The sequence below is a fragment of the Bactrocera oleae genome, chromosome 2, assembly GCF_042242935.1.
Source record: "Bactrocera oleae isolate idBacOlea1 chromosome 2, idBacOlea1, whole genome shotgun sequence".
NCBI lineage: Eukaryota > Metazoa > Arthropoda > Insecta > Diptera > Tephritidae > Bactrocera > Bactrocera oleae.
This window is the reverse complement of record NC_091536.1, coordinates 95,468,763-95,488,288: the sequence shown is the minus strand read 5'-3', so window position 1 is coordinate 95,488,288 and position 19,526 is coordinate 95,468,763. Positions and strand designations below refer to the sequence as shown.

General features: G+C 33.9%; 1 protein-coding gene across 1 annotated transcript; it reads left to right on the top strand.

Annotated features, from left to right (window-relative positions):
• The first annotated feature begins 2,962 nt into the window (after window positions 1-2,962).
• mah (mahogany) lies at window positions 2,963-7,800 on the top strand. The gene is made up of 6 exons (XM_014238606.3): window positions 2,963-3,506; window positions 4,709-4,954; window positions 5,106-5,215; window positions 5,293-5,433; window positions 6,942-7,148; window positions 7,212-7,800. The coding sequence occupies exons 1-6, from the start codon at window positions 3,133-3,135 to the stop codon at window positions 7,736-7,738; spliced, it is 1,605 nt and encodes a 534-aa protein (XP_014094081.2). The 5' UTR covers window positions 2,963-3,132; the 3' UTR covers window positions 7,739-7,800.
• The last annotated feature ends 11,726 nt before the right edge of the window (window positions 7,801-19,526 follow it).

The window sequence follows — 19,526 nt, the reverse complement described above, 5'->3', positions numbered from 1 at the left end:
AAATTTAAAATATTAAAAAAAAAAACAAATTTAAAATATTAAAAAAAAAAACAAATTTAAAATATTAAAAAAAAAAACAAATTTAAAATATTCCAGGCCGGCAAAGTAGCGACTGATGAAATGATGAAATGGCGTGTCCTGGTGTGCAGGCTATCAGGACTCCAGTAACCCGAAATTCTTGAGTAATCCTTAAAGACGAAGGATGTAGTTATAGCGCTACGAGAGTATTTTGAAATTTTTTTTTTAACAAAATGGCGGCTGTTTGAAAAATATGTTTCGTTATTTCCCGTTAAATATAAAAAAAATTCCCAAAAACCCTCTCGTAGTGCGATAGTTAATGTATAAAGAAGCGCTGTATAAAATTTCAAGTAAATCGCTTGAGTAGAACTTGAGGTATCATGCACACCGTTTCTAAATAGTAGTTAAGAGAAGCACTGCTTTAAAGCTCACGCAGAGCTGCCAGTCGACTTTGTCGGCGCATCACAAAATGAGCTGTAACTCAAAAAAATCTTTTTGAAGACATACTTAAAGGGTTATTCTACAATAATAAAAAAAAGGGATTTATTTTTTAAATTTCTAAACCAGAATACCCCCTTAAATGTTGATCAAATTATTTGTAATGCATTATTTTCAATCCTATATACGAGTATTTATTAAAACATAAAATACACGCTTAAAATTTGTAAAATAAAATACTTTGCTAAGCTAAAACAAGTCATTGGCGAAATATATAGAAAAAAAATCGAAACCCAAAATTCCAAAAAAATTTTGTGACGCTCCGGTATTTAGCGCAAAGCATATCGTCGATGGCTGCTTCGGTGCGCAGATCTAAGCACAGTGAAAATTGCCAGAACAAATAATTAAACAATTGCTGTTTAATTGCTTTTTAACAATGATAGCACAACGCATTACTTTTGAGCGATGTTCAAACGCTATTGTGGCTGTGAAGTGTGGGCACAGCAGTCAGTGTGGTAACAAATCGATTTTCTGCTCCTTTTAATGTTGGACGACTTTGCATTTTGCGATTTGTTCCACTTGGTAGCAATAAATCGATACTGCTATGAGCTTTTCGCATTTACCGATAAAAGATTTGCAAAATATAAACACATATCTACTAGATGTATGTATGTAATATACACAAATATCGCAAATAAACAAAAATGAAAAGGTAAAGCGATAACCTAGTTTTTAAGCCATTTAGGAAATGCATAAACTTCTGCTGAGTGTCTTACTTCGGAAGAAGTTGGCGAAAGTTTCTGAAGGTCGCCAACAAAGTAGAACATTTCAATGTTTTATTCAATATGAAATGTCACCAAAAGTAAAATGCTACAATAGAAAATAATAATCTGTAATGTGATTATGAGTGTTTCTCGTTTGTCATCGGGTGAGAGTGCAATGACATTGCAAACTTTAAGCGGAAAGAATGGCAAATGGCAGAGCATTGAATAGAATTGGTTTATCAAGGGCTTCCCGGTATTGATGTGAGCATGTACGAGTATGTATGTTTATTTGCGACAATAAGGTGCTCCCCATAGCTTCATCTCAATATAGAGGTATATACACACTTTTGTATGTACGAGTATTAGTGAAAATTATTCAAATTATAATAATATATTAGTAGTTGTTGTTGTAGTAATGTAGTTCCAGAAACCGTATTTTTAACTTGATACACTTGTACCCAGAAAAGCTCTAAATTCTCTAACCCGTCTGAAAAATACATTTTGTGGAGTTCTGTAATAAAAAGCCTCCATGACCACGAGAGCTTTCTTATTCAACTCAAATTTCTCCTCGTTGAGTGACTCTTTTAAATTTGAAAACATAAGGAAATAGCACATGGCCAAATCTCAAGAAAACGTTGGATCGGGCTGTAGCTTCATTCGACGAAATTGGCTATGGCGACGGCAGACAAGTGAGCCCTATTATCGTTTTGCCTTTACCCAGTTAATTTATATCGCACTTTGTGAAGCCTAGGAAATGGTGGTCATCATTTTTTCGGCCGAAAGTATAGTCTTCTCCTTCTTCGAAGCTGTTTCGCTGGGTTAAGCCCACTGTTTCGACGGTTAGATGGTGTCTGGTGTGTACCAGTTGATATATATTTTGTTGACGGTCCTCATCTCATCGACAACTTTCTCTTAGCCAATATTTTCTGCAGACTATGGCCAACGCTGTCTTTAGAAATACCTTTTGTTTTAACGTTCAAAGGTACCTTTGAACAGCAGTTTGACAACAAGAGATCCTGAACTTTTGTCACATAATTCTTGGTGGTAGCCTTTTTCGGCGCCACTGGGGCATCAAAAACCGACATGTGATCACGTTGAAACAATTCTTGAAGGTCGCAATCGAAGGAGAGGGGTCAGTCTAAGCAGTGTCCGGTATTGTTAAATTTTCCATTTTTCTAACCAAGACGATGAACTCGCTACCAATCGCAATCAAAACAAAATTGAGAGTCCGGTTCATCTGAAGTATTGACTAGGAGAATATGTGTACGATGCAATAGAAATTTTTTTTTGCAATAGTGGGTCATTATTGAAAATCGGGCAATTAGAATCTGTGGCATGTCGAAAATACAACTACTAATTCCCTCTATATAATACATACAAATATATATGTAAAGTATAACAATTCTAAGAGTGTTATTGACCTTTCCATTGGTTCTGTTCCATGTCAATCTGTAATCTTGTGGTAGTACAAATAAATACATATGTATGTAATCGTACATATATGCACATGTGCACAAGTATATGAAAACATGGCTTTTAAATTGCGCTCACTACTGCTGGAGGATCAAATTACTTGCAACAGTTTTAAGCACACGTCACTAAGTAATGACTCGTCACTGGGTTGAGCGAATTCACCACAAATGAACAAATTGTTGGTATGTATACGGACACATAGATAAGTATTTATGTTTAACGGTAATGCGTTGCATAGAGTTTGTAGACTGAGAGCAATTTTCTAATGCAAACTATACATCAGTTGCTCGCCTTAACTGAAACTGTGCAGTTGCATCGCTCCGAATCGCCACATATCGGGTATTCACGATAAGAAATTTTATTGGCTGAGATGCAAATTCCAAAATAAACGGTATTTTTGTTTACAATATACACACACACACACATACCGTCGTGCACCATGTTTTTCAAGCGTCGTCAGAAGTCTGCATTGCGACCGTCGAGAGCATACTACCACTCCAATGAGCCGCCTTCCATTCAGTCCCATAATGATCAGCGGCCGTTTTTGTCACGTGCGCGCTTCAGTGCCCTGCCACATTTACACAAAATCGAGGAAAAAGAGAATTTAACACTCTTCATTGCAATCCTTTATGTCGTCGATTTATTCGGTGTGCTCCCATTAATAACGCTCCCGGCACTGCTGGTGCAATTAGGTGTCCTTGGCATACCTATTGTCTTGTCCGTTATAGTGCTACAAATATACACTTCGTTTTTACTCAGTCAGTGCTGGATTATGGCTGAGTCCTTCGATCCATCGATATCACAAAAGAGCAGGTGAGTTTGAAAACAAGAAGAATTTAAGCGGTTTTAACCAAATGTCTAAAACACGGATTGGATTTTTTTGTATTAGTACTTCGCTAAGTTTGGGATAGATGAATAGGCTTAGTAACTTAGTAATAACCTTAAAAAAGTTTCGTTGAGTAAAGGAGACAGATAATGCACAGTACTCATATTTGATTGATCTCATTTCTCGAAGAATGCAAAAAATTTGTCAATGAGAGTAGCAGAAGTAGAAGTAGAGCTCTTCAGTTTTGAATAAGGTAAGTTGTTAAGAATTGAAGTTTTAGAATGAGAAGTAATCGAATTATGTTATCTAATTAAGTAAAACGCGCAAACTGAAATATCTGTTCTATTGCCGGAAACCTCGAAATCATTTGTATAATCTCGGAAATGTTGATAACATTTTTGTTCTAACACCTAAAACTAAATGAGAGAGGTATATAGTGTGTATATGTATACATATATGGTATATGTACGTATATATTGATATTGATGATTAATATTGATATATATAATATATATATATATATTGATATTTATAAATAAACTATAGGTATACATACTTATCAAAGAGATCAGAGCAATGTATTGATCTCTCTGTTCAAGTTGATAACAGGCAGTGAATGGGGTAGTTAAGAAAACGTGGCATTGGTACATAAAAACGGCCGTGATTAATTGATGCTTGATCAAGTTTATGCATTCACTAAAGGTTCGACCTTCGATCATTATTTCTGATAATGAATTTGACAAGAAATTTCTTCGCAAGTTTACCATTTACTGATGTGTGAGGGCCACTGTTAGAAAGGGGGACATAAATTTCAGCCTCAAGGCAGGAACCGGAAAGATAAGAAAATACAGTTATATCAACTAAATAAACTTTCCAATAGTTGAAAAAGAGTAGCTGTTAATAAAGTCCCCAGAGATTATTGGAGTTTTAGTCCAATTTAGACCTGGTTAGAATAGGTCGGACGGCGGACCTTCTATTAAATTTGTAACTGATGATCTTCCGATAGAACCAAATTCTTCAGGCGATCCTCTCTGATGACAACACTATATAGTAACTTTGTTTATGTTCTAATATAATTTACAGTTTTGAATGACTGCGGAGATCATTTCCAATGTTGAAAATTGTATAAACTCATAGTAACACCTATTTTAAATGGACTTTTACATTTATTATTACATTTTTTTTACAGATATCCCTATGCCGCTATTGCCGATTTAGCTTATGGACCCTGCCTGAGCTTGTTCGTGCGAATCTTGCTCGATATAAGCATATTTGCGACGGCCATACCAAGTCTACTGTTAGCAGCGCAAAATCTGGAACTTGTCGGCAAGCGCATAACGGATAATGAGTTCTCCTTCTCCTTTTGCTACTGGGTTATTGTAATAGGAGTATTTTGCTGTCCGCTGATGTGGCTACGCAGTCCCAAACATATGCGGTAAGAAGCAATAATGTGTGAACAAATCACAATATTCGATGGCATAACATCGGGCGTACATACTCGGTTCTGATAAATAACTTCGTATTATATACTTCACATTCATACATCTACATGTATGAACTATGTTTGTTATTGCTTCTGTTTGTAGGGGACTGACGATTTTCTCGCTTGTTGTACTCGTTGTAATTGTGCTTCTTTTGTGGTTTTGCCTTTTCACATCCGCACCGCTGGGCAAACCCTTCGAAGGTGTCAGCTTAGGTATACTCACATCTAATCACCTAGATTTGATTATATATATAATTCTTTTATGTTTCTTTGCTTATTTTCCTTCTTAGACTTGCCATCGTTATTGGCTTTGCTGAATGGTTATAGCATTTTGGCTTTCCAGTTTGACATCCACCCCATGTTACTTACCTTGCAAATCGATATGCAGCAGAGATCTCAAGTTTACTGGGCCGCCTTCAGTGGCATCACAAGTGAGTTTGCTATACATTCATTTAATTGCAGGAGACATTTATTAACGTGTAGCACATTCTTGTAGACGGCCACTGGTAAAATCGGGCTCGTAGTTCTGTTTAGATCGCGGTTGTTTACGTATTTTAGGTTCCACTTTCCTCTAAATATCGGTATCTTGGTTTTGAAAGGAAAATTGCGCAGTGAAATTAAAGTGGGCTTGGCTTCTTTATACGTTGACTCAAAGAGCGTTTGACGACAATACATTTGTCTTCTTCGTCAAAAATTGGTTCAAGGACTTTCAACGTGGTTGCGTGGATTTTAATGAGTTACAAGATGCCTCGAAAACGTTTACTGAGCATAACTTGATACACGCCCACGACCGCCGATTGAAGAAAGAAATCTCTTACAAGATCGAGGAGTATACAAAAGCTGTCGGTGATGGATCATAGGGATTTACTATAACGAATCATTTACCCGATTTGAAGCCACATTGTAGAAAAAACGGCATGGTAACGTAACGGCACACATTTCAGCCGTCACCCTAAATCCGCGGTATTCTCCGATTTGGTCTCACGCATTTTCATTTCCAAATTTAAAAGAGTCACTCGCAGTGTAGAGATTTCAGATGGGTTGAGTTGGAGCATCGTTAGGCCAAATGAATCGAGCTAAATGGAAATTACGTTGAAAAAAAATTTCCGCTTTCCAAAATTATCGTCCATGATATGATTCGAAGCGGGAACAAAATTATTTTTTATATTAATTTGTATGCGTGCCTATTCACATATTATATAAAAATTAGTTCAGTGTTTGCTTTCGCTTATTAACAATAGAGTGGGGAGCTAAAGAACATCGTATTGCGGTAATTACTTAACATAAGTGTGAAAAAAGCGCAAGTGAAATGGTTCTCCTCGCTTGTTTCGAACCAATTCAGCCATAAAAACTATTCACGAACGCATTTGCAGAAACTCTCTTAGAAATCAAAAAATTATGTTAAGAGAAATGGATATATCGACCAGATCAATGTCGAGACCTATTCGAGATGATCTCCACATGTAAGCCTACCATTGGCCAACTATAATATTTATCTTCTGACAAGGCATTGGAAGTAAATTAGGCTCAACAGATGGTAGCGGCTTCTTCAGTGGCACGCGGTTTTTACATATGAAAACATTTTCGCTGTTGAAAAAGTGTTTAATAAACAAACTACAAAATCCATGAATTTTGGTGAATCTCAAAAAGTCTTTGATTCGAGCAGCGTCGGCAATACCAATAGAAACTGTGCATGCCGGATCGCTTGAGGGCTGGTGTGACAGCGAAAGGAGACCATTTCAAATAAAATTTTGTATATCGTTCACTTAATATACACGAGTACATATACGTATTATTAAATAAAATTAACTTTATTAAAAAGTTTTTGTAATTTCATTTTTATAACGGCCTAAACTTGTAACAGGCCTTATAGCAAGACTAAGTATAAATACTAAGTAAAATTATATATTCATTTAATTTTTATTTATTATTGTTTCAGTAACATGCAGCATAGCCATCTTCGGTTCCATTATTGCGGTATATAAATTCGGTACAATGATTGCGGATAATCTTTTGGAGACATTGCCGAAGAGTGTGGCGTTATATATTCTGCTTATACTTATGGCATTGCAGTTGTGTTTTTCAATTATTGTCGGCAGTTCTGCCATGTTTTTACAAATTGAAAATTATCTGCGTATCAATGAAGGTATTAAATACTGATCTATTGAAAATCTTCATCTAAATATTATTCATATTCATATTTTTAAAGCTTTCTCATGGAAACGCATTGCACTCCGTTCCACCGTGGTCGGTCTTGAAGTGCTCATAGCCGAATTTGTACCCAGTTTTGATGTACTCATGGATATCGTAGGCGGCACGATTATTGCACCATTGGTTTTTATACTACCGCCGTTACTATATAGACGCATAAGCCAAATGAAAAGCATACATCAGCGCGTTGCAACCGAGTCGGCATATGGCAGTATACCACTCGATTTGAATTTCGAGCCCGTGCATACGGATATGGAGCAGCTATTGATGCTGGAACAGCAACAGCGTCGTGGTGTGTCGCTTTCTTGGCGATTAAGATTCCATAAATGCTGGTTACAAATTTCAAAATATTGGCATCGTCTGAAATGCGATTTGACGTTGTCGCTGTCGGTGATGCTTTTCGGTGCGGCAGCGACTATAATTTCCACATATTTGAATATATTTAGTATTCATGATCTATTCCGATACGAGGCAACATGTTTCTTTAATATGACAAAAGATATTGCCAAAACTCAGAAACATTAAATATTTATAAGCATGACATCTTCTCTTTATTATTTAATATATTTTTTTAATTTTTGTAGCAATGATCGTATTATATTATTTATTTGCGCGGGAATGTAGGCAGCATTAATTGGGTTATCTTCGTTGGAATGAAATTGTAAGAATTGTTCAGCGGCGTCTTATGTCGCTTTCGGAGGCTTATGTATCGACAGCGTTATAGCGGTAGCTTCTAAAAAAATATAAATATTATATTTAATTCAAAAATTATCGGATATCAATCACATTTTTTAAATAACTCCATCTGAAAATAAACGGTGTTAGTTACACATAACAAAAATCAAAAATTCTACATCTTAACCGAGTCGTCATATTAGACCTTTGCAATGTTTAGTTGAATATTACTCAACTGATGTGATGCAAATAATCCATAAACGATTCACAAACTCTTAAGCCAGAAACCATTACTAAGGTCTCAAAATATTGGTTAACAGAATGCTATTTCGAACACGTTGAATATTTTATTGAATTTTTAGAAATAAAGCTAAAATATAGATCGGTTCAATCGTACCTTAATTACAAGATAACCTGACCAGAGACTTATCTTAAACATTCTATGATTTTCCTACGACCGGTTAAGGATACACCTAGTGTCAAATTTAGTTCCAGTTCAATCAGATCTATCACTATAAATTTTTTTTTGCATGTTCTATATTTAGTTATTTGATCTGCCATTTTATTAATTTTTTTTCGGTCGTAAATCACTGTACGGACAATATTTTTTAGTAACGCGTGTAGCTCGTAAAATCTTCAAACATTTTTCTTGTAAAAATATACCCTTAAAATTTTAAAACATTTGATATATACTTTTTTTAAAATTATGAAAAAATTGCAGTTTTAATGGTGTCGCACTAGGCGTGCCCCTTAAGCCTTTTGCAATGCTTGTATGTGAGTCAAACCGCGTCAAGTGGACCCTGAAAATTTCGCTAAGTCACCGATTTTGAAAATTAGCACTTCATCATCACATTTCGTCAAAATGCATAACTTTATTAATATTATTCAAAGTTGAATTTTAGAGCACAGTAAAATTGATTGAGTTCACAAAATTTTTATCGATTCAACTGCAGTAGCTTATGAGAAAATAATTTAAAAAAATTTTTATGCTCTAAAATTCAACACCCGGCATTTTAGCGACATTTTCAGGGTCCACTTGACGTGGTTTGATTCATATATTAGTTTCTATGAAATTTCTTTGCAAGAAATGGGTAGTCGCGACATACTGTGGTAGTTTCAAATTGAATTTGGATTGATCGATTTTGTTTGAATAAAGGTAAAACGGAAAGAAGTTGTAGCAATATACTGTTACCTATTAAAAAAGAAAAAGTAAGAAAATTAAAAACTGAACATTTTTCAACTAAGTCAACACTATCAATGTTAATTTGGTAATCAAACACATTGATATTGAGTAACAAAAAGAATTTTTCAAACTGATATTTCCTTCTTTTTTTGGAATCTGATAACAATGAAATTACTCCATTTGGATCACAACAAGACGTAAAGGTTTAAAAATCTGTTAATTTTTGAGTGAAGATTCGTAAGCAAGTTGTTTGTGAAAACAACTTTACAATTAATAAAAATACTCTAAGCAAAATAATTACTACTTTTTGTTCAGTTGATTGGTAAATTATCCGAAGAAAAGAAAAATAGTCTTCCTTTAGAATTAATGACTTAACTACTCGCAGCCAGACACACCGATCAGCATTTTCGCGTTGGCTGACTCGAAGCTGTGGAACCAGCATAAAATAGACGTTACGCCTCCTTCGAAGTCAGGTGTGAAAAATTAGATGTGTACTTCCGCACAAACCTCCCGACGCATATATATACACACACACATATATGCTTGTTCGCCAACGAATATGTGGAAATAATGAAAACGAATGTGGTTGGCAGCAAAAAACAAAATGTTTTTTGTAAAGAGGGAACACAAAAGTTTTACAACAAAAATAATAACACCTAAGAAGCGCACAAGCTCATCATCACAACGCCAATAGCTACCGCAATAACAAATGTAAAATGTCGATGAATGGCCTTCAACGTCCTTGACTGCTGATGTGCTGATGACGCGCCGATGTTTTTGTTGCTAAGCATGGCTGGGACCGTTGCGGTCGTGTGTTGCGGATTTGAAGTTGCGGTGTGCTGCAGCTGCTGACGAAAAACATAGCCAATATTATATACAAATATATATACATATATACATGTATAATAAATATAAAAATCTGTCTGTATGTATTTTAAGAAAAAATGGAAAAAATTGCGCCAGGTGTGAAATGCCGCCAGTGTCGGCTGGTGTTGCTATTGTTGATTTTATAAAATCGCGCCAGCGCTACTTTATTACTGCCTTCAATTTGTTTTATTTATGTACGTTTGTACTTTTGTTTTTTTTTTTTTGCTCTTTTGCGCCGTCTGTTACAACGATATCACGTTTCTTCTCAATACAAATTATTTAAATTTCCTTTGATTTGCCGTTTCTGTTTTGCAATTTTATTATGTTTTTTCAAGTTTACGTATAGTACTTATTTATTTTTATTATATTTATTTATTTTACTATTTTTGTTTTTAATTTTTTTTATTCAATTTAAATTAAAATCTCGCAAAAAAACAATTCCAATCAAACTGAGTATAACGTCATCGCCGTAATTCATAAGGAACTAAAGGTCGAAGCGATGGTATTATGTTCTTAGACATATTGTTATATGGTATATTCAGACATATTTACATAAAAACCTATCTGCTAGTAATTTGCATATATTGAATGGAATTGTGACTAATTCTTCAACAACGGCAGACTCTGTGATATGCGTTAGCGATTGAGGAGATTTCAAGTGCGTTGATCATCAGCTGATAAGTTATGCAAGTTATTAAGTGAATGATGAAAACTTCAAGGGTTTGCTAAAAATAAATATAATAATAAAAAAAAAAATAAACTTTGAAAAAAAAGTTGAGTTTTGTTCAAAAATGAGATGGTCGGCCCAACAAATTAAAATTTTTCATACAATCCAAAAACTAAAAGATCATTGTATAGAGAAACATATACAAATCAGGCAGAAAAAATCAAAGCGAGCAAAAGGTTTGTCTTCGAGTTACAACTATAAGCTATTTAAAAAATAGTTTTGAGATAAACGCGTTTAAAGATAAACTATTGGAGCTGATTGTACTCAGCGGCTAAAGCTGTATTTAAAAAACTTTGGAATATTCATTAAAATTTTAGTATGTTATTTTTAAAAGTATAGACTAATGAAATATGTAAAAAATAATTTCTTTGAAATTTTGCGGGTGGGTCTCCTAAAATGTAACATTTTGATGTTTGAGTATTCATTATTGAGTATTCAATGGAAAAAGAGCAATGCCGGATAGCTCTTCTCCTTCGATGAATACCGTCTAAAATAGGTGCCGCGTTGCTGACTCCGGTCAACAAGCGCAACTGTGTTGTGGTCCTTTGCCGTCGTCTCTGCTAAATTGATTGCTTCTTTCTTCACCTTTGGCCTTGTGAGACTTATTTTTGTTTTCAATGAGTAGATTATCAGCGCCACGGAGACCTACTTTGAAGACCTCCAGAAAACATATTTTTAAGACGGTCTAAAGAAATTAGAGCATCGTTGAGTCAAATGTGTCGAGCTAAAAGGATACTAAATTGTAAAATTAATAATTTTTCCAAAATTTTCGCTTATTTTTGTAGGCTAAGTAATTATTGTCACCACACCGCACAGAATTATCGCAATTGGTTGTATAGTTTTTAAGCTGTTGCGCGGTGCTTTGAACGTGTACAAAAATGAAAATCTTAGAAAAGCTAAAAAAGTTAAATAACAATTTAAATCTTATCTTTTATTTTGTAAGATCCAACTTCCGTTTTGTGAAAATTATTTATTTTTTGCGTGGTTTACCGATTTGCAAAACTCGGTGCTTTGTGTAAAATTAGATGTTAATCAAAAATTAAAGGAAAAGGTATGTTATCGAACTTCAAACTGAAGTTTTAGTCCGGGGTGTCAATGATAGTTTCATTTGAGTTTCCTGTTTTTAAAGGCGTTGTCAGAGATGCTCTACAAACACAAATACAATAGGATTTTATTAAGTTTTCGGTCGCAAATTAATATTTTCAATATTACCTGCATTTAACGCAGATATTTTAGCTCTACTGTAAAGTAAATAAACCCTTGTTGGCTAATTTGAAATTGATTAGAGTAATTGAAAACTCTCGGGAAAAAAATGTTTTACAAGTAAACTTGGGACAAATCGCGGACACTTAATATATTTTTCGTCATTGTTTGTATGTGGTCAGTAATGTTTAAAGTTTAGTAAATCTCAACTAATCTGCAGTCGAACATCTCCACATCAATTACGTAAGCTGTTCAAATCCATACTTGATGAGATAAATAAATATGAAGACTGAAAACGGTCATAATTGTTTTTAAAATCAAAAATTTGCCCAACGGTTTGTTTACCTTTCAATTTCATTGAATTAATGTGGCATGTTGTTTTTGCTATTACTTTTGCAGAGTTCATTGTCTTTGATCTTTAACATCACAATTCACTTAACATAGATCCATCAAAGTTTATTCTTTGCACATATTAATTTATTAAGCCTGCACATATAAATTATGTGAGTAGTAATAACAAAATACATACTGGTTTTCTGTTTTAATTTATGTCTTGTCAATTGTGAGCATACATACGGACATACATACATACATACTACATACTATGTAGACAATATGTGGCGTGGCGTGGCCAAATTCTATTGTTTGTGGGCGTTGTTGCTGTTGCCCTTTACCCTCTGCCATCAACACTTCATACTGACAAATGTGTTTACATATATTTACACGCATGTTCCCACAAATTACGCATATCCATTTGTATATGTATGCACGTATTTGACTTATTTGGCATTCATTGCTATTTTTGCCAATTCCTCGGCCGCCAAGCATTGTACGATTATTTATGCTTCAATTTATCAAAAACTGCGTGGTGTAGTTCAAGTCTTCGACGCAATGTAAAATTGGAAAAGAAGAATACAATTGTAAATTCACAAAAAACAGTAAACATATTACTTACCTACTTCTTTGGGTAGTGTGTTGTGCGTTTTGGTAATTGGCTAATTTTCTTCTGTTTACTGTTACATTTGCCTTTCGTATCGATGGTTTGTCTTTTAGTTTTATTTCCATTGTTATTTTTATATGACTAATCGCATAGGTTTTGCGATTCTAATTCCGGGTTCAAGTGCGCAACGCACGAAATAAATCACGAGCCGGGGATGAGCGTGACAACTTCATATAAGCGTTTCAAATTTGAATGTCCACTTTTTCGTTTCATTGGTTGATAAACAGTTGTGCCAAAGACAACAAAAAAGAAAATAGTAAAAGTGATAATTAAAAGCATTATATTGCTAAAGAATTCGATATAAAACCACAATAAAATTGGGGAAGCATGCAGAGACAATATAGCTTCTAATAATTGCATTGTTTACTATTCGTGGAAATGAATGATAAAGAAGATAAGCCGATTTTCGATTTTGTGGAAACAATTATTATTAATTAGATTTTTAATTTTAATGAGACGTAGTGGAAGTTTTTTCACAAAAATATTTATTCAAAGAATAAATTATGGTGAAAAAAGAAATTAATAAAAGAAAATATTATTTTGAGATATTTGAGTTATACAAAAGACTTAAGAAACAAACTTGACACTGAGTTTTTGTTTTCTTTCAGAATATCATTTTTGCTATGTGTAAAATGTAAATGCAATAGAAAGGGAAATGGTAAAAATATTAAAATCTTTGTTAGAAATTAATCTTTAAAATGCTTCAAAAAATGCGTTGCAAAAAACTTATTGACGTTTTAACACATGTATATGTTGAAATAATAACTTTTTTATTTAAAATTTGGACCAATTTCAAAATATATCACATAAAGGGCAAAATCTCATATAAAATGTTTTTTTCTCAGAAAAAAAAGTCTTAAGAAAATAAAAAATAGTTAAAAAACTTTGTAAGAGATTACTTATGCTATTTCCCCAAAAGGAGGAGATATATTATATATAAGGTCTAGTAAAAAGAAATGCATTAATTTTCCCTTAAAATAAAAGTTTTATTTAGCATAGTTAGAATGATCCAGTTTAGGACAAATATATACCGTTTTGCTCCATAACTTGTCATTTTGAATTATCTGGATTATATATTATTGGAATTGAGATTTTCCTAATCAAGCTTCCAGAACTTCTGGCGCATCATTATCGATTTGTGCTGTCTGACGTTGTCCTAATGGAACACAATTCCTTCCTATAGGCCACAGCTAGTCGCTCCTGGGTTATTGCTTCCTTCAGTTGGTCTAATTGTTGAAAGTACAGCATCGAACTAAGAATTTAGTCGTAGGAGATCAGCTCATAGTTGATGATTCCTTGGCAATCCAACTAAATACATAGTAAAATTTTCCTGACGGTCAACTCTGGCATAGTTGGCTTTCGCTGGACATTGTCGTAAGTGACCTACTTTTCATTAACAGTAACCAGTAACCGGCCGCTTCAAAAATGATCGATTTTGTTGTGATTTAGCAGCGATTATCCGAAGAAAATTCAGTCCATCGATCTTCGTTTTGGATTTAGTATATAAATCGTCCCAATTGAAGAAGAACACGAAAAAGCTACGTCCGAGAAGGAAGATCAATAATTTAAACTTTTTAAATTTTTCACATTCTTTTCTTTTTTTTTTAAGCTGGAAGTAAGGAGAACGTATCGAATTACTTTCTTTTAGGCTTGATCCTAGCATAGATTTGAGTGGATAAAAAATTTGTATATGTATATTTTGATGCAAAATGGCGGTTACTAGGAATTGCTTCACTCGTGCTAGTTGAACAACGTAATCTTCATCTTTATATAACATACTAGTAAAGCACGTACGTTTTTCTTTTTACATTAATTTTTGACTAAATGCCGATCTTGTAAAAAAAGGTAAATGTTTTACCGAAAGATTTTTTTTGGCAATTGAAAGAGTATATCGTTTACAAAGAAGTTACAAAAATAATAAAAAGTCATAAGTAGTATACTAACTAATATTACTGCAAAGTGGCATGAAAAAATTTAAGTAGATACGTGCTATCGACGAGCTTTAACTACACCAAGATTGCTGATTGAAACTAACTTTTTTGTCGAAAATTCATAAGCGCAATTTACTCATTTCTTCTCTCGTCTCATGGATATTTCAATATATTATTTTCAAATGCTTTATCCATTTTGATAATATTACTATTAACTTCTACATTCTTTAGACTTAGCTATTAGTGATAACGCCAAATGAGTGAATTTAATTTACGCTAATAACTTAAGAACTTAAGTGCTGCATAAGTTCACAAGTTTTTTAGAAGTGTAGCCACTTAGATGACTGGATGATTTACAATGCACTGCTGAAATTCCAAAGGTGGTTGTAAAAATGTTCTGAACTCAACACACACGCATATCTGGCGAGCATAAAAAAGCAACAGAGTGATCCTTTAATGTCGGTGTCCGGTGTCAGTGTTATTGGCTGCCGGCCAGCGCTCATAACAGTGGCACTATCGAGTTTAGAGTCATTAAATTAAAACTTAAAAGCATGCTGAACGGCCAGCCAACACTTGCAAATGTTTGTATGTGTAACTCCTTGAGATTAGGTTGGGCGCCTTGGCGATTTATTTGATTTCTGCGTATTTTATTGCATTTTATTGTGCAACACAAAGTTCTTCGGTTTCTATGCAATTGCGGGCAGGAAACGCTTTGCCAACGGTTAATGACTTGAGGCAGGTTTTTCCGTTCATTACGAAGGCCACACATACGCGTACACATAATTTGACTGCGGCAGTTTAACAACTCTCTTTCGGTATTAAGTCAGCAAATGTCGAGATTATTTGCTGATTTTTTCCTCAACATTTCGCATTTGGCGTTTTCTCTGCACGCTGTCATTTCCAAGAAATAGTCAATGTATTGCATGCCATAATGCGATTTTTATAAGACAAAACTGAATTCTTGTCGTTTTGTTCTCGCTTTACAATCGGCTGTAATGCTGCTCATAAAAGTGACTTTAAAACCATTATGGGTGTGTACGTGCTGGTTAGTATCTAGTATGACTTTTAATGGAGGCACAGCATCACAGCCCCACCGTTCAATGCCTGGCAATACCATGGATCCAGCTAATGAAGATGGTTAAGCTATTCTGTCGATTGAACAAGTGCCATGCCACGGCAGCCCAATTCCCGCATGTGAATAGCGCTCAGCGCTCTGTGGGCTCGGCTCGATTCGGCTGGACTGAGTTCAGGTCAGCTCAGTGACGCAGCGTGTTGCTAATGATGTTGGTGATGGGGCAGATGGCAGCTGCTGTTACTGCAGAAGCTGTAAAGTCTGCATGCAAAGTTCAAATAATTTCTGGCGCGTCCGGTGTCTACAGGCGTACTTCTCAAGGACACTCACATACGTTTAGCTGTATTTGTTTTTGAATTGCTTTGAATAATCTTCATTTCATATTTCTTTGTCTTAATCATTGTTGTTCTTTGCCGTTGATGTTGCGCCTAGTGTAATTGTGCTACGGCTTCTACTGTCGATGTCAATTGATGCCTTAGAGCGATGTTTGTAGTGGAAGGGCTCTTACGGTTGATTAAATTGTAGGCTAAAAGAAACAATTAAGCATCAAGGGACGTAATTTCTAGTCGTAAATGTTTTTGAAGTCTGTGTGCGTTTTTTTTTTGCGACGCTATTAACCTTATTTATGTGCATATGTATGTACATATGTGGGCTAAAATACATCTTTCGTATTAGCTCGTAAGCATAACTAATGCTTCAAACAGTCACCGACGCAAAACCGTGGACCGAATCAGCTGTTACGACCTATCTTATGAGAGCGCATTGTAAATGAGCACTTACCGCCGCTTCTAACGTCCGCTTCTATAGGCCGTACGGTAGGATATCCGCGAAAATTGGATTTTTCCCACAGAAACAAGTAAGCTGAGAGTGAGAGATCAATCTATTGTAATGCAGTATTTGTATTGTAAACTTGAATATATTTGAAATATTCCTAAAATTACTTGAAATTACAGTCGAATACATTTATTAGACTATTTTTATTATTTTATTAAAAGTTGGATTTCAATTTTGAGCTTTTACATTATAACAGAAAACTTATACGTATAATTGCGAAAATTTAAATATTTAAGGTATTTTTAGGTTTTCACTTAGCTTACATTTTCTTAAGAAATATACTCGGGAATGTCTGTTATTTCATCTGATTATTTCAATACAGATTTTGAGAAAGAGGAATCTGCTGCACTTACCGAATACTTGCGAAAAGTATTTAATCTTGAAATAAAAATGGTAGAAATATACTAACCACAAGATATGGTACAATGATGCCAGCTTTTATTAGATACAGTGAAAATTTAGATTTATTTCAGTTTCCCTTAAACATCGTAACATTTATTATTTGTGAGACTCAAGGCCACGATGAAGTTGGTGGTAAAATAATTCGAGTTCAAAATAGTTAAATGATTTCAGTAAATATTTTAACATAATTTTCGATAAACTACGTTTGGTTCTTAGCTTACTCGCCAATATACCAATATTTGGTGATTGGTTGGCATCGTGTATATTGCGCTTCGCTATCCACTTTACTATTGTTCTAAGTTAGGTCTGAATATTTTTAAACACATTCCTTACTTCAATGAGAGCTTTAAATAGATTAAATTAGGTCCAGATTAAGAGTTAAACAAAATTTTTCCGAAACCGTTTAGTTCAAATAATTCATTTTGTTGAAACACTTATTTTACTGGCTCAAAAACAGTATGAAAATTGGGAAGTGAGTGTTACGACCTTTTGGTTTGGTTTATCTAAGAGCTATGAAATGATTAATTATGAGAATTAGGTATTTAATTATATTCAGTTTCTGCCGCCGCATTATTAAATTTTCCAAAACTATTTCTTGAAGTTGAAAAAATTACTTTGTAAATAGAAAATCATATTTGTATCTTAACTATGAAGTTTTTGACATAACCTTAAAATTTATTCTATACATTTTTTAAGAATAGCGTTACTAGTTGTCGACTCAAAGGTTGAAATATTAAGATATGTCAGTTGGAGATCAGTAGATATTGAATAGAAATATAATATAGTTCGAGATAATTAAACTTAGTCACGATAATTTTTTCTAAAAATTATTTATTTTTCAAACTGTGGCAATCCTATTTAATAAAATTAATACATTTTTGATATGTAATGTATACACAAGTAAGAATAAGTAAACCAAGTAAGAATTTAAAACCAACTCACGCACTTTTTGGTTTCTTCGGGTTGCGTTCGCTTCTTCTCGTATTAAATACCGGTAAATGACATGGCTAGGTACTATTAACTTAATGATTTCTGTTGCTGCTAACTAAGCAAATCATAAAATATTTAAAGCACCATAAAAGTTACGAAGTAATTGTTTAAAAAAAATATAAGAATAATAATTAACCTAGGCGTATACTAATATATATACATAAACACACCTCTGAGTTGTTTTAAATACTTTATTTTGTAAAAACAAAACAGCACTTCTCTTATTAAACATAACTGAGAAACCTTAGAATATAATTCCATACGCTTTCAACTGGACATAAATGGTCTCCCATAAGCGTGTGTTTGAAAAGGTTTGCCAAAGGGATTACGGCCGTAATAAAAATAGTTGTTAAATAGTTTTTATTTAATGCTTTCTAAATAAGTGTTTATTTACAGTATGATCCCCATATTTCGTTTTTTTAGAGTTTGCGAAATCCTTTCATTAATAAACAATAAAATTGTTTTAGTATCAATATTTATGCTATCTGTTTGTCGTAAATTACTCCTTACAGACATTATAAAACATATGAAAAATTCTGAATAAATGTTTATGAGGTACAATACTACATCGATAAGGGATATTAGTTTGGTCAGTCGTTTGAAATAAAGTAAGCACTTCCTAATCTACATACGAATTTAACTTCTACAGTGCAAAGAAATTTGAAGATCTTGTTCTGAGCAAAATATATTCAAAAATAAAAAATGTTCTTAACTCTAGTTATATCTAGATTAAAATTTTGAATGAGAATCCTTGTGGTGTTTGCCAGTTAAATTTTATTTATAAGTTTGTTATTAACGCGCTATCTCCGAAAATATATGTATATATATATATATATCTAATTAAATTGTATATGCAAAAACTCCTCATAAAAAGAATTCGATTATCAGTTGAGTAATCAGCTAAGAACAGTGCTGATTACAATTTCATTTGACAAATGCTGAGACCTACAAAATTTTAAATACGTTCGAAGGTTCTCAGAATAGGGATAGCCCTCGGTTTTTGTCTAATAGAGCTGTGCACCTTTACATCAGTTGTAGGCATCCCGCATCGGTCTTTTAGTTTGTTGGGGAGCAAAGATAACCAAAATTCATACTTGAAGCTATTTTTATGGATGGTTTTTCATTAGAGCGCTATTTATAGCGTATAAACATATCCTCAAAATTGTAAAACGTTTTATGCAGTGTTGTTTTTTAATTCCTAAAAATTACCTTATTTTAGGATCCGCTTACGTACGCCCCCTTTTTTTTTTTTTTTTTTTTTTTTTTATAGTAGGGGGAAGCATCAAAAGCCGAAGTGCGGAACTTTAATCCGCTAAACCTAACCAACTCCCATCTTATTTCTCTCCCACGGAACCACCGGATTAAGTATTACTTCATGGGAGAGAAAAGGACATTTAAGTCTCCTCTACGGCACGGACTGACTGACTCC